The sequence below is a fragment of the Phoca vitulina genome, unplaced genomic scaffold (assembly GCF_004348235.1).
Source record: "Phoca vitulina isolate PV1807 unplaced genomic scaffold, GSC_HSeal_1.0 scaffold63, whole genome shotgun sequence".
In the NCBI taxonomy this organism is placed as follows: Eukaryota; Metazoa; Chordata; class Mammalia; order Carnivora; family Phocidae; genus Phoca; species Phoca vitulina.
Genome location: NW_022589766.1, coordinates 2,681,640 through 2,704,514, shown reverse-complemented (window position 1 = coordinate 2,704,514; position 22,875 = coordinate 2,681,640). Strand labels below are relative to the sequence as shown.

Genomic DNA, 22,875 nt, shown 5'->3' with positions numbered 1-22,875 from the left:
TTCTAACAACTTCACAAGGTCATTATTATTATTCTTATGTTACAGCTAAGGAAACTGAGGCTCGCAGGCAAGTGACATAGCCAAGACTCAAAGGTTTTTTGAAATTCAAAGCCTGCATTCCTTACATTAAATCACAGCTATACCTTAAATCTTTTTCTACTGAAATGACAGGAATTGCCTAATTTGCTTTTGCAATTAATACATAACATTTTACATTTGTGGAACATTTTTTTCCCTCTTTGTGTTATCAGATAATCTTAAAACTATCAGCCCACTTTAAAGATTATTTTATTTTATTTTTTTAAGATTTTATTATTTTTTTGACAGAGACATAGCGAGAGAAGGAGCACAAGCAGGGGGAGTGGGAGAGGGAGAAGCAGGCTTCCCGCTGAGCAGGGAGCCTGATGTGGGGCTCGATCCCAGGACCCTGGGACCATGACCTGAGCCGAAGGCAGATGCTTAATGAGTGAGCCACCCAGGCACCCCTAAGGATTATTTTAGATGTTTATTTTTATATTTTTATTTCAAATTGGGTATGGGACTCTGTCACTTAGTTGATAAGGGCTTGACCTCAAGTCATCCTCTCATACTGGGAGTAAACCAATATTGCCTTTCCCCCAGAGAACTCTCTTTCATTCTAAACAGAAGAGATGATCAGATTTCAAATGCCATCTGTGGTAGAGTAAAAGTTTTATAAAGGATGGTAAGGTATTGGAAGGGGATAGAAAGTGTTGGTTAGATAAAACTTATTCAAGGGTTATATTTTCTTATTTTCTCTTTTATTCTTTCTTTCGTTCATTCTACTACTGGTTCTTTGCTCTTAAAGCTGAAAACATAGAGGTCTCTGTGAAGCATGAGAGGAAAACAAGATAAAATCTATATCTATCTATCTATTTATTTATTTTTAAAGATTTTATTCATTTATTTGACAGAGAGAGACACAGTGAGAGAGGGAACACAAGCAGGGGGAGTGGGAGAGGGGGAAGCAGGCTTCCCGCTGAGCAAGGAGCCCAATGCGGGGCTCGATCCCAGGACCCTGGGATCATGACCTGAGCCGAAGGCAGATGCTTAATGACTGAACCACCCAAGTCATTTTTTATTTTAATAAAAAAATATTAAATTATTTTTTTAAAAAAATTTTATTTAAGAGAGAGAGCACAAGGGGCAGTGGGGTGGTGTGGGGGGAGGGGTAAAAGGAAAGGGAGACGCAGACTCCCCACTGAGCAGGGAGCTGGAGGCGGAGGCTGAGGCAGGACCCTGGGATCATGACCCAAGCCGAAGGCAGACGCTTAGTAACCAACTGAGCCATCCAGGCGCCCCACAAGATAACCTTTAAATAACCTAAAACATAAAAATTTATATTCAGATAATGAATTTGAAATGTCTAAAAGCTTTATGGAATTCCAAAGCCGACTTCAGCGAAAACAAGTTTAGAAAATAAACATTGAATTTAAAATTAAATGTTGGGGCAAAAGTTTTATAATCTTTAGTAGTACGAATTTTTTAAAAATATTTTATTTATTTGATAGAGAGTGAGAGAGACAGCAAGCATGAGTGGAGGAGCGGGGCAGAGGGAGAGGGAGAAGCAGATGCTTAACCGACTGAGCCACCTAGGCACCCCAGTAATATAAATTTTTATAGTGCTTTGCAGTTAAACAGTTTCCATATGTACACAAGGCATTCCAAATGCCAGAGCCAAGAATCCAGCTCATATCTTCTGAGCTATTGTTTGTTCATTATAGCTTCACTACCTCCCCTATAAGGAGGTTTTCGGCTCTTACAAGTTAAAAAGTAAATTATAACATGCCCACACAGTTACCTAAAAATTTATAAACATACATAAAATTGTGTGTGTGTGTGTGTGTGTGCGCACGTACGCGCGCACGCGCGCAATGTTTTTTTAAGTAACCTTTAGTTTCATAGAGCAGAAATTATCCTAGCTCCAGAATTTGGTCCTGGACTAATTAGATGTTTCTAAGACTGCCTTTATATCAGACCTGATTACTCGATTTGAGATTTGCATTGGGGGAGGCAATAGATAGATTGGTAGAGCTTTCTTAGTGGTCAAATGATAAAAAACAGTGGGCAAATCCTGACTTACTAGCTCCTATTTTGGGTTATCTCCCAGAAAGTCGGCACATAGAGAACATTTGCTTGCAAATTTGTTTATAATTAGCGAAGTCCAAGCAAATCTTTTACTAGTCATGAAGGCAATACTTATTTTTGTTATATAATTGACTCAAAATGTTTGTAATGACTCCAAAGGAGCAGAAAACACTTTCCATGAAATGATTCACCCTGGAAACGAGAAAGAAATTTTTTTTTTTTGTTTAAAGATATTAAAGAGATTTACCAGATAACTTCTTTAATAATATGAAAAATCTATGTTTCTTAATTTCCTTCAGAAAAATTTCTTGAAGTAACATTTATTGATACTTATTGGATGCTTTTACCAATACATTCTCTTCTCAGGTATATCCAAAAGTTTTGGGGAAAAAACTGACAAAATTGGTTTTATATTTCAAATGAGAAACAATTCAGAGTTGATTTAGATATGACTTGAAACCGAAGCTTTTCATGGAAAGTATGACTTCAAAGTAGTAACTTTAGTAGCATAAATTGTTCTACAATTTTATCCTTATTTGTAATTATTTTTAAGATACCTAGATTTAATTTTTAAATAACTATATGGTTTTGTGTTTTTATGAGTAGATCATATGAAATAGCAGAAGTAATTTTCATTAAAATATCCTCTTTGTTTTAGGTTTCAGATTATCTTGAAGTAATCAAGGAACCAATGGATTTATCAACAGTAATAACTAAAATTGATAAGCATAATTACCTGACTGCTAAGGATTTTCTGAAAGATATTGACCTCATCTGTAGCAATGCTCTAGAGTACAATCCAGATAAGGACCCAGGAGGTAAGGATGCACTGGGCAAGATTCACTTTGGTGATCAATGAGAAGATAGTTGAAAGTTTAAATACTAAAGCATGCCCATGTTTCAGGTAGATAAATTAGTTTTAAAGACATATTATTGTATTTAGAAACTTCTTGATGAGAAACTCATACTTAAATATTAAATTTAATTATTTTTAAATATTTAATTATGAATTTGAATTAAATAAAGGATTTAAATTGGAGGATTTTATATTTCGGTATTCTGTTTAAGGTTTAGTTTTTACTTTTTGTACTTAGATTCTTATTTTGTTCAGGTAGGGTAGAAAGCTGAGTAATTGAGAATTTAATGTGAAATTTGTTTAGTCAACATCACCAGTGCTGATAAACACTGGGGATTCCAAATTGGTGGGAACTCATTATAGGATAAGTTTATATAGTAAAAGACCCATTTTTTTATTTATTTATTTGATTTTTTTTTTTTTTAAGATTTTATTAATTATTTGAGAGAGAGAGAGAGAGCAGGGGGGAGATGTAGAGGGAGAAGTAGACTCTCCACTGAGCAGGGAGCCCTCTGTGGGACTCTATCCCAGGACCCTGGGATCATGACCTGAGCCGAAGGCAGCCACTTAACTGACTGAGCCACTCAGGCGCCCTAAAAGACCCCTTTAGGTAGACAGTATGTATTCTGTAGATTGTGGGTATTTTTAATATTACTTTATTGTTTTATTCCTAATCCCACCCTGTACTCAAATCTCTAGTCCCAGCTCTTTGAGTGCTCAGGGAGGACCTCTAGGAACATATCTGTAGTTAAAACAAGATGAATTGACTGATTCAGTGTAACAAGGAAGAATATATATTATATGGAACCACATAGGATTTGAGCTTGTGCTAAGGATTTTGGAGAGGATTTAAGAAAGTAGGGCATTGCAGTAGATTGGATGCTCTTAGGAAGTGGGGGTAATTTCGTGAGGCTAAAACTGGGATGGGTAAAGAAGAAGCAGTCAGATGAATCGCAGACCTGTACCTCTGAAACAATACATTATATGTTAAAAAAAAAAGAAGATAGTTAGGAAGAGAAAAATGAAGGAGGGGAAATTGGAGGGGGAGACGAACCATGAGAGACTATGGACTCTGAGAAACAAACTGAGGGTTTTAGAGGGGAGGGGGTGGGGGGGATGGGTTAGCCCGGTGATGGGTATTAAGGAGGGCACGTATTGAATGGAGCACTGGATGTTATAGGCAAACAATGAGTCATGGAACACTACATCAAAAACTAATAATGTAATGTATGGTGACTAACATAAAAAAAAAAAGCAGTCATTCATATTATCCAAGATAGGATTATACTTGGTTATTTTTGTGGCTAGGACAATGTTCATGCTTTTGTCTATGTTTAGATATGATAATGGAGTACTCTTGTTTTTATCTTGATTCATCATGGTCACAGAGTGGCCTTTTCTGATGTGTTCTTAAAATTGTTTGTGTTTAATATGAGTACACCAAGGCCAGCTGATAGTGCCTGGCCAGTTTCCAGCTGACAGGGGCTCTTATTCTCTCTCACTCTGCTGAGGATTTTGTTTCTTCAACAGGTGATAGACAAGTAAGATGCTTTTTACTTCTTAAACATTGATTTAAGTTTCAGTTATCTCAAGGTAGTTAGAATACAGTTTCTGCTTTGTTTCTGTATTCATGGTCAGTAGTTCTTAGGCCGCTTGTTAGAATGACCTGGATTTCTCACTTTCACATGAAATTAGGTGTTTCTCATCTAAATTTAGACCACATGTCATATATTCTAATTCCAAGTTTAGAGGCAGAATAACATTTTACATAGCTGTTCTTAAGCTTTGTATTAGGACATTTGGTTCTTGTTAGTTTTTGTTTCTTTAGCTTCATTTTGACTACTTATTTTATTTTGCTTTCATTTTGACTTTTTATTCCTATACAACATACAGGAAAATTCTAGAGATTAAAAACAAAGAAGATAATTAAAGTAACTTGTAATTCCATTACCTTGTGTTCTTTCTTTCTCACATACACGGATGTATTGTATATGGAATACAGACATGCATAATATTTTTACTAAGATGAGAGCATAATTTTTGTGAACTTTGTCATTCATGTAGAATATTGTGAAAAGTTTATGAGTTAACATATTTCTATGACATTTTTTGGTTTTTTCCTGTATTATAACACTGATGAGTATCTTTGTAGCATAAATTTTATGTACATCCTTAACTATTTCCTTAGAATGAATTTCTTAAAGTGAAATTTCTGAATCAAGGAATATATATATATCTCTTTTAAGGCTTTTAATCTGTAGTGTTAAATTTTTCTCACAATTTTCTTTTACCAGCAGCATCAGGGCTGTTGTTTGCCAATATAACAATTTTATGTGGGTGAGAGAATCTTCTTCTGTGTAGATGGCATCCAGCAACAGTACCACAGTTTGGGTAGTGAAGAATGGGCTGCATATCAGCTTGATTTGATATCCTTGCTGGGGCCCTTGCTGGGGCCCTTGGTGAGGGTGCAGTCTGCATAGGTGTGTATAGTGGCCTTGACCAAAGTATGAAAGCACTTGAGTGCCTACACTCTGTCTTAGTTTTCAAGACACAGAGGTAGCTGGAACTGTAGGAGGTAATAAGAGCTTGGGCTTTGGATTTATACCTAAGTGTTAGTCCCAGTTCTGCTATTACCTAGTTCATTAACATGATTTGAGTTTAGTCCTTTAAATTTTAGTATCCTTATCTGCAAAACAGGGATAATTGAAGTATTCTTCTCATTGGGGTGGTTGTATGGGTTAAATGAGAAAATGTATTAGATTAAATCTTACAAAACTACCACTTTCATATGGTTCAATATAAATATGTTAAGCCCTTAGCATAGTGCCTGAGACATGGTAAGTGTTCCATAGAGGTTAGTAGTTCATATTTTTATTTTTGTTATCATCATTAGTTTATTTAAATTGTGCTTTAATTTTTCATAAAGTGGTTGCTTAGTGGGTACCTGTGTATTAAATTCCCTGCACCACATTTAAAATTTAATCCTATTTTGGGGCGCCTGGGTGGCTCAGTCGTTAAGCGTCTGCCTTCGGCTCAGGTCATGATCCCAGGGTCCTGGGATCGAGCCCCGCATCGGGCTCCCTGCTCTGCGTTCCCTGCTCCGCGGGAAGCCTGCTTCTCCCTCTCCCACTCCCCCTGCTTGTGTTCCCTCTCTCACTGTGTCTCTCTCTCTCAAATAAATAAATAAAATCTTTAAAAAAATAAAATTTAATCCTATTTTGGAAAAAGTCTAGGGACTGATAGTGAAAAATAAATTTGAATGGTTAGAGAAAGCCAGTTGAGGTCAATCCAGATTTTTCCCCCTATGTTACTTAATTATAACCACATTGAAATAATACTACTTTTGAGAAAGAAACCATGGTTTCTGGTGCATAATAAGCTTTTCCTATCTGATGCAGTTGTATAATCAAAGAATATGGCTCTATCTCACAGAGTTGACATGGTACACTTATAACTTTCTTTCTTCACTGTTTTAAATGCAAAGAGTGTGATACAATTCAAAAGCATGATTTTGGCTCTGTTCAGATTATTTCATATCTTTAAGTTAAGAGGCTTGTTTTTTTTCTTAGCAGCAGAACCACTTGTTATGTATTAGGAAAACCACCTCAGGGTCTGTTGTGTAGCAAGTGGAAATTACATGAGTGTTGTATTACTTTTACAAGCTCCCATGAGTATTTGGAAGCTTACAGTGTTCTGTTTTGCAGAACCCTTGGCCATTGGGAAAAAAACTAGCATATACATAGAAGACAAAAGCCAGTGTTTTGAAAGCTATATATGTTGCCTAAACGTTTACCCAGATTCTCTCTCTTGAGGATGATGTGGACAGAAATTAAATATGTTTGCCGGAAGGATTTTAACTTGTAGTTCTAAATGTAACTAGTATCAGATATTTGACCCTAATTATTATCTTATAGATCTATATATGTTTAACCATTCCCCATTCTTTGTCTTGTAGTACATCGCGTTTCCTAGCCTTCAGTCTCATTCACGGACATACCATTATTGAGCTAATGTTACTGAAAGTTCAGCCCTAGTCTTGTAGTCTTCTCAAAATCTTCTGTTTTGCACCAGTTTGCTTAGGAATGAAGCTCAGAGCTTCACCCTAGCTTTCGGAGCCCTCTGCAGGCTGTGCTTCAGCCAAACCCATTCTTATTTTCTGTAAGTATTTATGAGTACCATGTCTAGTTACTGAGCTGGGTGCTTAGAATACAGAGATGACTGTGACAGCCCTTGCCTCTTGCGGTAGAGATACTCAGATGTAATGCATGTTGAATACTTACTGTGTGGCAGACATTACGCTGTGTGTTATGGTATTAGTTTGCTAGACCTTCCATAACAAAATGCTATAGACTAAAAGTGGCTTAAAGAACAGCAATTAAGGGTGCCTGGGTGGGTCAGTCATTAAGCGTCTGCCTTTGGCTCAGGTCATGGTCTCAGGGTCCTGGGATCGAGCCCCACATCGGGCTCCCTGCTCAGCGGGAAGCCTGCTTCTCCCTCTCCCACCCCCCTGCTTGTGTTTCCTCTCTCGCTGTGTCTCTCTCTGTCAAATAAAATCTTAAAAAAAAAAACAAAAAAAAACCAGTTAATTTTCTTACAGTTCTGGAGGCTATAAGTCCAAAATGAAAGTGTCAGCAGGTTTGGTTTTTCTTGAGTCTTTGGTTTTCAGATGGCTACCTTCTTGCTATGCCCTCATGTGGTCATTTCTCTATGTGCACACACCCGTGGTGTCCTTATCCAAATTTCCTCTTCTTATAAGGACACAGATCAGATTAGGGCCTATTCATACAACCTTATTTTACCTCAATTACCTCTTTAAAGGCTGTACTTTATTTTTTTAAAGATTTATTTATTTGAGAGAGAGAGCAAGCATGAGCAGGGAAGGGACAGAGGGAGAGGGAGAGAAGTCCTCAAGCAGACTCCCCCCTTCCTCCCCACCCCCTGCCCCGGGCATGGAGCCCAATGTGGGGCTTAATCCCAGGACCCTGAGATCATGACCTGAGCCAAAATCAAGGGTCGGATGCTTAACCGACTGAGCCACCCAGGGGCCCCTGCAATGATAATAGGTTATTAAGGTATAGAGATAGCATAGAGGTGGCAGTTAGGACTTTTGTCTTGAAGCAACCACAGATGATTATAATGCAGTTTTTTTTTCTTACTTGATTATTTTTATATTGAAGTGTAGTTGACATATAATATTTGTTTCAGGTTGTACAACATAGTGATTTAACAATTATATGCATTACTCAGTGCTCACCATGATAAATGTAGTTACTGTCTGTCACCATACAAAGTTATTACAATGTTATTGACTGTATTCCCCATGCTATACTTTTTATTCCCGTGATTTATTTATTTTATTTAATTTTAATTAATTTATTTTTTATTATTATGTTAATCACCATACATTACATCATTAGTTTTTGATGTAGTGTTCCATGATTCATTGTTTGCGTATAACACCCAGTGCTCCATGCAGTACATGCCCTCTTTAATACCCATCACCAGGCTAACCCATCCCCCCACCCCCGTCCCCTCAGTTTGTTTCTCAGAGTCCATCGTCTCTCATGGTTCGCCTCCTCCTCCAATTTCCCCCCCTTCATGCTTCCCTTCCTGCTATCATTTTTTTTTTAACATATAATGTATTATTTATTTCAGAGGTACAGGTCTGTGATTCAACAGTCTTACACAATTCACAGTGCTCACCATAGCACATACCCTCCCCAATGTCCATCACCCAGCCACCCCATCCCTCCCACCCCCCTCCACTCCAGCAACCCTCAGTGTGTGTCCTGAGATTAAGAATTCCTCGTATCAGTGAGGTCATATGATACATGTCTTTCTCTGATTGACTTATTTCACTCAGCATAATACCCTCCAGTTCCATCCACGTCATTGGAAATGGCAAGATTTCATTCCTTTTGATGGCTGCATAATATTCCATTATGTGTGTGTGTGTGTGTGTGTGTGTGTGTGTGTGTGTACACACACACACACACACACTGTTTTGCACCAGTTTGCTATACACACACACACACACACACACACACTCACCACATCTTCTTTTTTTTAAATTTTTTTAAAGATTTTTATTTATTTATTTGACAGAGAGAGACACAGCGAGAGAGGGAACACAAGCAAGGGGAGTGGGAGAGGGAGAAGCAGGCTTCCTGCTGAGCAGGGAGCCCGATGCGGGGCTCGATCCCAGGACTCTGGCATCATGACCTGAGCCGAAGGCAGACGCTTAACGACTGAGCCACCCAGGCGCCCCTCACCACATCTTCTTTATCCATTCATCTGTCGATGGACATCTTGGCTCTTTCCATAGTTTGGCTATTGTGGACATTGCTGCTATAAACACCGGGGTGCACGTACCCCTTCGCCCTACATTTGTATCTTTGGGGTAAATACCCAGTAGTGCAATTGCTGGATCGTATGGTAGCTCTATTTTCAACTTCTTGAGGAACCTCCATACTGTTTTCCAATAATGCAGTTTTATAAGGTCTCTGTTATAAATATGTACACAGTGTGAGTAGAGCACAGAGGAGAAGACACTATCTAGAAATGAATAAGAGTAGGAAGGGCATTCCTTCCAGGCTGAGAGAAGTAGTGTACAAAATTATAAAAAGAAAGTGAATGTGGCTGGAGAATAGAGTGGAAGAGTGGTGGGAAATGAATCTACTCCCCTAATCACCAAGTCTCCATTTACTGAGCATCCATGTATGACATATTCTGTTACGGATAAATTGTGGTAAGTGCTGGAAATGTACAGCTCTGGCCTGGAAGATGCCTAAAGCCTATGTAGTAGAGAGTCCTGCAGATAAATAAATGTCTTAGGAAGTTCCCTATCTTCTTTTGATCCTGGGTAAGGACTTCAGAGTTACTTTTCTACACTTAGAAAAACTAGGGAGGGGCGCCTGGGTGGCTCAGTTGGTTAAGCCACTGCCTTCGGCTCAGGTCATGATCCTGGAGTCCCGGGATCGAGTCCCACATCGGGCTCCCTGCTCGGCAGGGAGTCTGCTTCTCCCTCTGACCCTCTCAAGCTCTCTCTGTTTCATTCTCTCTCTCAAATAAATAAATAAAATCTTTAAAAAAAAAAAAAAAAAAAAAGAAAAACTAGGGAGCCATTAGATGGTTTTGAGACAGAAAGTGATACAATTTGATTTGCATTTAAGAGTATAGTATTGCAGGCAGGATCAGTTTTGGGGTAGAGGTCATGGGAGTGCAGAGATGGAGGTTAGAAGACCAATTAAAATTTAGTTGCAGTGGCAGCAGAGATTGAACTAGTGGAGGGCTTGAACATAGAGGGCTTAGTGAAGGATCTATTAGATGTGACTGACAGAAATCTAGAATGACTCCTCAGTTTGTGGTCTGAGTGGTTAAGGAATATGAGAAAGAAATCAGTGGAGGAACAGGTTTATGTGCAGTATGCTGTATTTAATTTTGGACGTGTTAGTATGAGTTAACTTTTGGTTCACCCAGATAAAAGATACTACAGAGTAGTAGTTGTACATATGGTTCTGGAGATGGGGAGACATTTGGGCAAGAAACATGGTTGGAGGGGCGCCTAGGTGGCTCAGTCGTTAAGCGTCTGCCTTCGGCTCAGGTCATGATTCCAGGGTCCTGGGATCAAGCCCCGCATCGGGCTCCCTGCTCCGCAGGAAGCCTGCTTCTCCCTCTCCCACTCCCCCTGCTTGTGTTCCCTCTCTCGCTGTGTCTCTCTCTCTGTCAAATAAATAAATAAAATCTTTAAAAAAAAAAAAAAGAAACATGGTTGGAGTTATCGGTGTGTAGAAAAGAAAGAGAAGAGAGAGAAGCCTAGGAGGAATCCTCCCCTAGGAAATTTAGGTCCCTGTTCTCAATTTAGGTCCAGTCTTACTGTTGGAACTTAGGGTACCTTTGTTAAATGTATTGCCCCTCCTGGGATTGTGTACATTTTTTTCTTTGTAAACCAGTTTTATTGAGGTATAAGTTACATAGAGTACATTGTTTTTAAAACTACCTATATCTTTTAAAATCTACTTACCCTTCAAGGAATATTAAATGCTACATTCATGAAAGTTTTTTTTTTTTTTGGATGTCCTTACAGTTATAAGTAATCCCTTCATCTTGGAATCATAGCACTATGTAACTTTTCTGAGACACTTTTTACCTACCTCTCCACCCCCCGCCCCCTTGCCCTGAAGTAGTTACTTGTTTACATATCCTTATCTCTTGTTTTCGACTCTAAGCTGATTGGGAGCAGGATCTGTACAGGTATCTGTATGGAGCATGTTCTTAATAAATGTGGCTAGTGAGTAAATTTCATCAATTGTTCTCTTGTTAGGTACTAACTGAAGGAGTTTCAGATTAGATAGAAATTATAAAATGGAGACATGATAACATAATGCAGATATGAGCCAGTAAATACATGAAATTTCTTTTTTATGAAATAATTTAAGATGAAAAATCATCCCATAAAAAATTAGTTTTTCTTAAAATGTTTATCTTTTTTAATAATTTTATTGAAAAAAAACCAGCTAATACACTTCTGTTTGCCATAATACAAAAGATACACTGATACTCTGATAATAGTTACTACTTTCATAGAAGTAGTGATTCTTTTTTAAAATTTTATTTTATTTAAATTCAATTAATTAACATATGGTATATTATTAGTTTCAGAGGTAGAGTTTAGTGATTCATCAGTTGCATGTAACACCCAGTGCTCATTATATCAAGTGCCTTCATTAATGCTGATCACACAGTTACCCCATCCCCCTGCCCACCTCCCCTTTAACAACCTCAGTTTGTTTCCTATAGTTAAGAGTTTCTTATGGTTTGTCTCCTTCTCTGATTTAATCTTATTTTATTTTTCCCTCCCTTCCCCCACGCTCCTCTGTTTTGTCTCTTAAAGTTCACATATGAGTGAAGTAATATGATAATTGTCTTTCTTTGATTGACTTACTTTGCTTAGCATAATACCCTCTAGTTCCATCCATAGTGGAATGTTAAGATTTCTTTTCTTTTCTTTTTCTTTCTTTTCTTTTTGGTGGCTGAGTAATATTCTGCCATTCATATATATGTATAATATATATATCTATATATCTATATAGATATCACATCTTCTTTATCCATTCATCTGTTGATGGACATCTGGGCTTTTTCCAAAGTTTGGCTATTGTGGACATTGCTGCTATAAGCATTGGGGTGTACCCCTTCAAATCACTGTTTGTATCCTTTGGATAAATACCTAGTAGTGCAGTTGCTGGGTTGTAGAGTAGTTCTATTTTTAACTTTTTGAGGAACCTCCATACTGTTTTCCAGAGTGGCTGCACCAGCTTGCCATTCCCACCAACAGTGTAAGAGGGTTTCCTTTCTCCGCATCCTTGCCAACATCTGTTGTTTCCTGACTTGTTAATTTTAGCCATTCGGACTGGTGTGAGGTGGTATCTCATTGTGGTGTTGATTTGTATTTCTCTGATGCCGAGTGATGTTGAGCATTTTTTCTTGTGTCTGTTGGCCCATTGTATGTCTTCATTGGAGAAATGGCTGTTCATGTCTTCTGCCCATTTCTTGACAGGATTATTTGTATTTTGGGTGTTAAGAAAAGTAGTGATGCTGTTAATTTTATAGATTCTCATCAATTTGCCCCAATAATCATTACTTTTTACTAAAGGCAAATGTAGGTGGTCATACCTTTATCTTATAGATGTTAAGGGGGTTGGGGCTCAGAGATTATGTACTTTGTGTGCAAACCCACGAATGTTATATGGCACAACTGAGTGGATTGAGTTCTGTCCTCAAAGCCAGTGTGTGTGTTTTTTTGCTGTGCTTATGTTACTTTCATATTACATGGATTTTGAGAATCTTAAGATCATAAAGTAAGACAAAGAAGTGGTAAATATGTAACTTACATTTTAAAACAAGGATTTTAAGTCTTATGTCCATGAGAGAGTCTGAACAACAACATGCAAAATTGTATACATGTGTAATTTTTCATTTTCATCACATGCTTGTAAGGATCTAAGATTACCCCCCTACCTCTCAAAAAAGATGAAGTTTGAAGACATGACATCTGTTCTAGTTTTAATGTTCTATAAGCTTATGATTCTTTGCTGTGTATAAACATAGACACAATTCTAAGCTAAGAATGATTAAAAATACTTATAATGATGGCACATGAAAAATACTCTTTTCTCATCAAATGCAGATGCTCTTCAGAATAAATTCCTTATCCTTCAGACCAATGGGAATTTTTTTTTTTTAAAGATTTTATTTATTTATTTGACAGAAAGAGCACAAGCAGGGGGAGCTGTAGGCAGAGGGAGAAGCAGGCCTCCCGCCAAGCAGGGAGCCTGATGTGGGCCTCAATCCCAGGACCCTGAGATCATGAGCTGAGCCAAGGGCAGATGATTAACCAACTGAGCCACCCAGGTGCCCACCAATGGGAAATTTTTATGGAATTCATTCATGCTTTCATTCATTCATTTCCCATTTAATTGGGAATGGAATATGGGCAGGAGGCATATATTTAAAAAGAAAGACCATTGAGGTATTTTAGAGTGATTATGTATCAGATACATGGCTTTATATTTAACCTCACCTCTTTCTTAGCTTTTTTCAAGCTGAGGTAGAAAGCCAGTGGCAGAAAATTGTGGTGTCACATGCACCACATATTATCACCTGAAAGTACAGCTACTTCTAAGGATGTTTATTGTAGGTTTTTATGTGTAGTAGCTAAAATTTGGAGCAACTTAAAACTTCTAACAGTAGAGCAATAATTTTGAAAAATTAAGGTACATCCTACTTTGGATATTTACACAGCGTTATGCTTTGGTTCTCAAAGGATATTTGAAAGTTATCAGGAGACTTCTGGTTTTGGCTATGGTGGAATAAAAGGAACTGAATTTCCCTCCCGCCTGAAACAATGAAAAAAAAAAACTGAACAAAATGTATGAAAAAACAATTTTGACGACATTGGATATCAGGAAATGAAGGATAGTGTTCCCCAAAAGATGAGAACTGTAGTTGCCTGGAGAGTTTCCAGACTGTGGTACAGGAAGGAAGAGCCCAGGCAGAGCCTGGAAGTCTACCTGAATTACAGAGACAGAGCTGGGAACGTAAGGAAGTCAAAGTAGGTAGAGTTCTCAGGGCAGAAAGAAAGCTGCACAGAGAGAGCACTCTGGAGATCTGCAGAAGATCCTCCTCCAGTTTTGAGCTGAACACTGATTGGTGTATACATGTGAGGAAACTGTCTGAGACCAGAGAAAGGAAGTATTCCTTGGAGCTCACAGAGGGCTAGCAATAGTGCGGCAAATAGAGCTAATGAACCAACAAGGAGATAAAATGGGATCATAAATAGTACACATCCAAAAGAAGTAAGAAAAAAAAGAAGGGAACAAAGAACATATGGGACAAGTGAAAAATAAATAGCAGCCTTACTAATAATCACATAAATCACAGTGAAAGTAAATGGTCTATTTCGGTGTAGTCTCAGTAGCTTAACTTTGCTTTTGTTTCCCTTGCCTGAGGAGACTTATCTAGAAAAATGTTGCTAAGGCTGATGTCAGGGAAATTACTGTCTGTGTTCTAGGAATTTTATGCTTTCAGGTCTCACACTTAAGTCTTTAATGCATTTTGAGTTTATTTTTGTGTATGATACAAGAAAGGGCTCCAATTCCATTCTTGTGCATGTGGCTGTCCAGTTTTCCCAACACCATTTGTTGAAGAGACTGTCTTTTCCCCATGTATATTGTTGTGTCTTTTGTCATAGATGAATTGCCCATATAAGCGTGGGTTTATTTCTGGGCTTTCTATTACGTTCTCTTGATCTGTGTGCCTTTTTTTGAACCAGTACCATACTGTTTTGATTCTTAGAGCTTTGTAGTACATCTTGAAATTTGGAATTGTGTACCTCCAGTTTTGTTTCCTTTCTCAAAGATTGCTTTGGCTCCTTGGGGTCTTTTGTGATTCCATATACATTATAGTATTATTTGTTCTAGTTTTATGAAAAATGTTGTTATTTTGATAGGAATTGCATTGAATCTGCAGATTGCTTTGAGTAGTGTGTACGTTTTAACAATATTAATTCTTCCAATCCATGAACATGTAGTATCTTTCCATCTGTTTGTATCACTTTCAGTTTCTTTCACCAGTGTTTTATATTTTCCAGAGTACAGGTCTTTCACTTCTTTGGTTAAGTTTATTCCTCTGTATTTTATTCTAGTTTATTTCTAGGTATTTTATTATTTTTGGTGTGATCAAATGTATACTTTAAATATGTACAGTTTAATTATCTCTTCTATACCATAATAGGTCTTTTTTTTTTTTTAAGACTTAGGGAAGTACAGAATGTTAAATAATAAATTCAGATTATACAGTTGTTGTGGTTTTTTGGTCATAGATTCTTGAGACCTATATTCATTTATCTCCATATCTTCATGATACCTCCTTTTGGATATTTATTTTTTAATAACACGTATCAAAATAAACATAATTTTTGACTTTTTTCTCTTTCCCTCTCTATTTATTCTCTAGTTTTTTGCATCTTTGTAAGTATTACTTCCATTTTCCCATTTTTCATGCAGGAAGCTGGAGAATTATCCTTGATAGTCTGTAATCTTCTCCTTTTCACCATCACCACCCTCACCCTCACCCCCACCCCCACCCTTGTTCAATTTACTCTCCTCTCTCACTAAAGTGGAGACCTCTCTTGTTCACTACCATGTAGCTATCACCTGGCTCAGGTCCTGGTACAGTTGCCAATATTTATTGAATGAATGTTTAGAGAAAATGTGTTGGAAGGAAATATACCAGTGTTGCCTTTTGAGTGCTGCATGTTTTTGTAAGATTTCCACAATGAACTATTATGGCTTCCTAATAAGAAAAGTTATGAATAAAATGTCTGTCTATACATTTGCCTTTACTAGGGTTGAAAAAGCAGATGTTACTTTGAGACTTGGGGTTTTAGTTCTTGATACTTTGTAAAATAAGTGACCTTGATATATTTACTTTTATTTTATTTTTTTTAAAGATTTTATTTATTTGTTTTAGAGAGAAAGAATGTGGGGGGCAGAGGGAGAGGGACAAGCAGACTCCCTGCTGAGTGCGAGCCTGACACGGGGACGAAATTAAGAGTTGGATGTTTACCTGATTGAGCCACCCACATGCTCCTTTACTTGACTTTTAATATTTCAGAGTTGCATAGCTCTCGGGAGTACTTTTTATGTTGTGTTGTTCATGAATGAGAGCTTCTGAATTAGTGTAAAGCAGAGACTTAGTGCAAGTGTCAGGTATAGTTTACCTAGACTGGTGTGTGTATTTCTTTCCTGGATTTACCTACAATTTATATACTATCTTGCAGTCTTTAGCTTAGAGTGTCTTGCTGTATTTTTTTTGTTTCTGTTATAATTTTTTAATAGGTCACTGTTACTAGGATATATTATATTCTTCACAGTTTTGACCAGTTTTCACTTACGGAGAAAATTATGTAAGATTTTCTGATTCTCAGTATTCATCTATGGCAACTCTGGTGCTGGGCATATGGTGAATGTCCTCTGAATCTCTTAAAATTTTTATTGAAAATCATACATTTTTGTTTTTTTTAAAACAGAAAATAAAGCTTTGTATCTTTGAGATAATGAGTTGTTAAATAGACTTAGTACAATTGACCCTGAACCACACGGGTTTGAACTACCTAAGTCCACTTATACATGGATTTTTTTTTTTTTCAGTAAATGCAGTACAGTACCTTAAATATAATTTCTCTTATGATTTTCTTAACATTTTCATTTCTCAACCTGTATTGTAAGAATACAGTATATGATACATTTAACATACAAAATATGTGTTAATGGACTATTTATGTTATCTGTAAGACTTCTGGTCAGCATTAGGCTATTACTAGTAAATTTTGGGAGGCAGTCAAATACGGGTTTTTGACTGTGTGGGGAGTTGGCACCCCTAACCCCATGTGTTGTGCAAGGGTCACCTGTACTTTGAAGTTCTAAAAAATACAGTTCTCAGAGTATTATCAAGGTGACTAAGTGGCTTATTATATTTATTTTTTACTCATCATTTAAATGAGCTTGTTTCTCACCTGGAAATGCTTTTTACAATTTTATTTAAATGTTTGTGTTCTTTTCTTTCTCTTTTTAAGATGCCCTTTGTTAATGTTATTTCATTTATCTATATAGTAAAGTATACCAACTTTTTAAAAAAATACTTATTTCCAACTTTTTTAACAGATAAAATAATTAGGCACAGGGCTTGTACCCTGAAGGACACTGCACATGCCATCATTGCAGCGGAATTGGATCCAGAATTTAATAAACTCTGTGAAGAAATTAAGGAAGCAAGAATAAAAAGAGGTAAGTTATAGAAATGAATTTGCTCCTGAAGACCAAGAATCACTGAGTGTTACTAAATGACATTTCTTTAGGGTTGCTGGCATTATGAAAATAATCTACTTTGAGGCACAGACTTTATGTATTTCTGATACTAACGTGTCATGTAAATTCTCAAAGATATTTTAAAATTTTACTTTCTGTGAAAGTTTTAGTAAGTGCAGCAATACAAATTACAGAAAGTTCTTTTCAGTGAATTTTTTTTTTTTTTTTGCAGGAGAATATCTGTTAAATATTGATTCTTAAAGGGTTTATAGGCTTTCATATCTGTAGAGGATTTACTTTTTAAAAGTTTTTAGGAATACTGTTTTTGTTTTCCCTATTGACATTTATGTGTAGTTTTATAAATATAAAATTAATAGAATTAGCAAATGTGGTTTGTTCATTCAGTGTATAAGCCTGTCCTTGAAGAACTCACTTAGTAAGAGACAGACAGAATTGTAAAACAAATCAAGTACAGTTGAAGTATATGAGTTGGTTGAAACATGTTTAAGGCACAGAGGAGAGACCTCCTTGTAGGGATCCCAGCATTTTGCCTAGAGTTTAGGGAATGAATATAGGAGTGTTGTCTCTAGTGGAACAGAAGAAGGGAGGCAGTGACAGAGGAGGAAGAGGTATTTGTAAGCACAGCAGATAATAGCATGTGTAAAGGCACAGAGATATGAAATAACATGGTATATTTGAAGAACAACAAACTGGTATTGCTGAAGCTGTACGGAATGGTGGGAAATAGAGCTCAAGAGGCGAGCTGAGTCCAGGACATTGAAATTAAGAAGCTTTTTTTCTATTTCCTAAGGTCCTCCCTGGTCACCTAATCTAATATAGGCTCTGGTCACCATAGCATGGCATTTTGTCTTTTTTTGGGGGGGCCTCCCTTCCTTATTTGGAATGTAAGTGTTGTGAATGGCTTATTCATAGCTCTACTGCAGGCCCTAGAACTCTGTCCTATAAATATTTGAACTGATCAATGCCAATGCTAAGGAGCTTAAGACTTTATCCTGTAGGTCAGTATTTTTCAAAGTGTGTGTGCCTAATACCCACATCAGCTTATTAGACTGAGTGAATTAGATTCTTTGAGAGTAGTAAGGCTGAGAAATCTTTACTTTAACAAACTATTCAAGTGTTTTTTTTTTGTACACTAAAGTTTGAGAACCATTGCCATAGTCAGTATGAGTCATTGAAATATTTTAAGCTGTGGAACGAATTGGTAAATTGCTTTGGCAGCAGGAAATAGTAAGGTCTCAATGTGTCAGGATAGGAGGATGAGAGACCAGTCAAAAAACTGTCGGAGCCAGTTTGGAAAACAGTTTGGCAGTTTCTAAAAAATTAAGCATAACATTTACCATATGACCCGTGATGCTACTCCTGGAAACAGCCCAAGAGAAATGAAAACATATGCCCGTATAAAAGACTGTTCATAACAACTAAAAACTGGAAACAATGCAAATGTCCATCAACTGGTGAATGTGTAAGCAAAATGGTATATCATACAATGGCATATGCTCAGCCATAAAAAGGAACAAATTACTGATACATGGTACAACATAGATGAACTTCAAGAACACTATCCTGAGTGAAAGAATTCAGTCACAAAAGACCACCTGTTGTGTGATTCCGTTTATATGAAACATTCACAAAAGACAAATCTATGGAGACAAAAGGTAGATTCGTGGTGGCTTGGGTTAGTTACCTAAAATTGGGCTGCTGTGGTGATTGCATAGCTCTGTAACTTCACTAAAAATCATTTAATTGTATGCTTAAAATGAGTGATTTTTTTGTTATGTAAGTTGTACCTCATTAAAGCTTTTGGGGGAAAATGCTGTTGGGAGTTGTGCAGAGTTTTAATTAATATGAAGTGGGAATAGATACAGAATCATTGTAAATTGGGGCAGGGTTGGAGGCCATTGTGAAGGAAAGGAAGAGTCAAAATTGGCTGCCCATATTACTGATTTAATGACTTAGTAGATGCTGATACTACCAGTAGAGATAGGGAGGGAATATCTCTGTAGATATAGGGATGAACAGGTTTTTTGGTGGGGAAAGATAAACTAGTTAGCTTTAATTTGACCCATCTTTATGATACCCAGTTGGAGATACCAAATAGGCAGTTGGATATGTGGGTCAGAAGCTTAGGAGATGCTTGGGCTAAACATGGATTTGGGAATTATTATGTAATGGTGATAGAAGCTGAAGGCTTGAATGATACTTTATGGTAGAAGGTATAGATCAGAGTGAGAAGAAAAGGGATTCCAGAGACAACCCTGAGAAACATCAGTATTTAACGACCACATAGAAGAAACAAGTCTAGTGAAGGAAATTGAGATGGAGTGGTTACTCTTAGGAAGATCAATGTAGGAAAACCAAACTTACTGCAGTGTGGTGTGACAGGCAGCTAATACCAGACGAAAACAGTTCATGTGAATGGGGTTTAATGACCCAACAAACACTTACAAATTCTAAGATGGCAGAAATAATAACTTTTAGACAAAATATTTTCATTGTCTTACAGTCATAAGAATATGTGGCTTTGCAAATTAAACCAAGTAAACGTAAGGTTCCTTGCTGGGTTATTTATTTTTTTATTTTTTATGATTTTATTATCAGTTTCTTTCCCGTCTTAAAACAAAAGATACTGTTTTCATCTGAATTACAAACTGTCCAGGTGTAATTAATGACTAAAACTTAGTTCTATATTTCAGACTTTTTTTTTTTTACCGTGTTGGTTTATGTAGCTGGGAATATTTAAATAGGTGTTGCTTATCTTCTGCCTGCAGGCTTATCGGTAACAGCAGAACAAATAAATCCTCATGGCACTGGAGCTCGGAAGACCGAAACTAGAGTTGAAGAGGCATTTCGGCACAAACAAAGAAATCCATTGGATGTCTGGCACAACTCTGCAAATAAATGTGCATGTGAGTGTTTGAGACCATGTTATCCAGTAGTGGGAATGGCTGGGAAGTATGCAGATTTGTTAGGAGTTGGGGACACAGACCAGGTGCTGCTGTGTTCCCACAGGTCGTCTCATCTTCTCTCTGTTCAGAGGTGAAGAGCTTGTGCAGTAGGATGTGGAATCAGAAGTATACTTCTCTAACCATATTTGCTCTTTTCTATCTACATTCACTACTTGCTGCTATTCATTGAACTAGGTTTGAATATTTTTAGTTTTAAACTTTTTTTTTTTTTTTTTTTAAGATTTTATTTATTTATTTGACAGAGAGAGAATACAAGTAGGCAGAGAGGCAGGCAGAGGGAGAGGGAGAAGCAGGCTCTCTGCTGAGCAGGGAGCCCGATGTGGGACTCGATCCCAGGACCCTGGGATCATGACCTGAGCTGAAGGCAGACGCTTAACCGATTGAGCCACCTGGGTGCCCTAAACTTTGGTTTTTGGATAGAGATGTAGAGCCAACACTTTTCATCTACCCCTGCCTCCAACCCTAATTCCTTGCTGTATAATACATAGGCTGTTCTCTTTATGTGGAAAGGAGCAACTTTGACTTAAGAGAGTGGCCAATGTGGCAGTAGGACTTTGATTTTTCTGAGAGAATATCTTGTGTGCAGTTTGAAGAATCTGTACAGCCTTTTTAATCTAGTTTTGTTTAAGTGAGATGTATTTAGAAAGGGAAAATTCGTTGTTCTAGGTTTTCTTGACTTGTCCTCATTCATGCTAATTTAGAAGATTTCTGAAAGACAAATGTTAATGAACACAGCATTTTCTTAATACAGTCCATATGTTTCGCTGAAGATAGTCACCCTTGGAAGATACATGCTGTTCTGGTATAAAGGTGGTCACACTGTTGAAGCTGTCAGTAAACCTGGCCGTAATATGTTCTTTCACCAGTGGCGTTGAATTTGAATGAATTAATCAGACTCATTTTTTTTTTTTTTTAGCTCTTCTCTTTGTGATATTTGGCATATCCATATGTGAGAAAATTTGGAGGACTTAGTGGCACATTTGGTTCCATGAAATTGATTAAAGCTATTTGGTGTCGTTGTATCTTGGATCATGACCTGGATTATATAATGTAGCACTCTAATTTAAACCTTGAAATCCTGTATATTCTCTGCACCTGATACAGATATTTACTAAAACCCATTGAAAATTGCCTTTAAGCATTTTAAGTTCTTTTAAATGTTATTTTAATCTACAAATGTGAGTTTTGTTTTCTCTTACCAGTAGATGGCATATGTGACTCATCATTTGTCTGTTTCACATTAATTTACTTGAATTATAAATCTAAATATCCCTAAGAGAGAGTTGCTTTCCTAACGTCTTAGTTTTGGAAACAGGCTTCTCAGAGAGGCTATAAAAATTGACTCTAAAGATTGTGCCCCCATATTGGTTTTTCACACAAAGTGCCCCTGTAAAAGGAAGTAGTATGTGAAAGATTAGTTCCATAAATGGATACTACTACCACATGCCAGGTGCTGTAGAGATACAGCAGTGCTTAAAACAAAAATCCCCATTCTTCTGGAGCTTATATGATTAATTTCTCTTATTTTACCAAAAATCATACTCACCATTAGAAATAATTATATAAGGAAGAGAAAAATATCTCTAGTTTGACCTTCTCCCAAATGAGAACATTTTCTTTGTTCTTAGCTGGGATGAAAGTGTTAGAAATAAACTTGCTTCAGTAGGCATTCTAAGCCTTTGCTTAGTGCCTACAGATCAAATGATTGAGCTGGCTCTTGATTGAACAGAGTTTAGCTGCTTCTTGCTCTAGAGTTAGATGGCTTAGTGAGGAAAGAAGAGGGGAACCGTTTGTGCTTTGGTTGCATGGCTAGAGAATAAGCGAGGTCAGAATGTCTGGAGTGACTTGTCAGTAAAAACCTAATAGCTCCACCTTTTAGAGAAAGAGCAGGCTGAATTTTTTTTTTCACTTTTAATGTGGACTGGATTAGTTTTTCATATAGTTTTTTTTTTTTTTAAAGATTTTATTTTTTTGACAGAGAGAGACAGCGAGAGAGGGAACACAAGCAGGGAGAGTGGGAGAGGGAGAAGCAGGCCTCCTGCTGAGCAGGGAGCCTGATGCAGGGCTCGATCCCAGGACCCTGGGATCATGACCTGAGCTGAAGGCAGACGCTTAACCGACTGAGCCACCCAGGTGGCCCTAGTTTTTCATATAGTTAATAGAGTACTTAAAAATGCCCATCACTTTAGCTTATGTACAGCTTTTAACAGTAAACTAATAACAGAAATTTCTTCTCCAATTACCCTGTAAGTGTAAATTATGAAAATAGAAATTAGTAGGGGAAAAAGGAATGGAGAGATGATTCGAATGATATGGTTTTGAAGGCAAAATATATTTTGAACCAAGTGACAAAATAATTTGAATTTGGGAAATGATTTCAGAAACCTTTAGTAGATTTATTATTAGATAAGAAAGAAAAGTAATATAACAGCATTTGTCCATTTCCTGTGAATACTTTGGTGTCTTTACAGAGAACTCAGTAAGGATTAAAGTTGAAAGGATGAAAAGTTTGTAAACACATATACGGGGAATTAAAGATTCCTGGACCCATTGTCTG

The 22,875-nt window shown here is 37.1% G+C and overlaps 1 protein-coding gene across 2 annotated transcripts in view; it reads left to right on the top strand.

Annotated features, from left to right (window-relative positions):
* Window positions 1–22,875, top strand: part of ATAD2B (ATPase family AAA domain containing 2B) — a 157,698-nt gene that overhangs the window by 122,556 nt on the left and 12,267 nt on the right. For both annotated transcript variants that reach the window (XM_032391456.1, XM_032391455.1), the window contains exons 22-24: window positions 2,765–2,924; window positions 17,188–17,310; window positions 20,121–20,258. In XM_032391456.1, coding sequence (XP_032247347.1) covers window positions 2,765–2,924; window positions 17,188–17,310; window positions 20,121–20,258 — 421 coding nt within the window. The remainder of the gene's footprint in view (window positions 1–2,764; window positions 2,925–17,187; window positions 17,311–20,120; window positions 20,259–22,875) is intronic.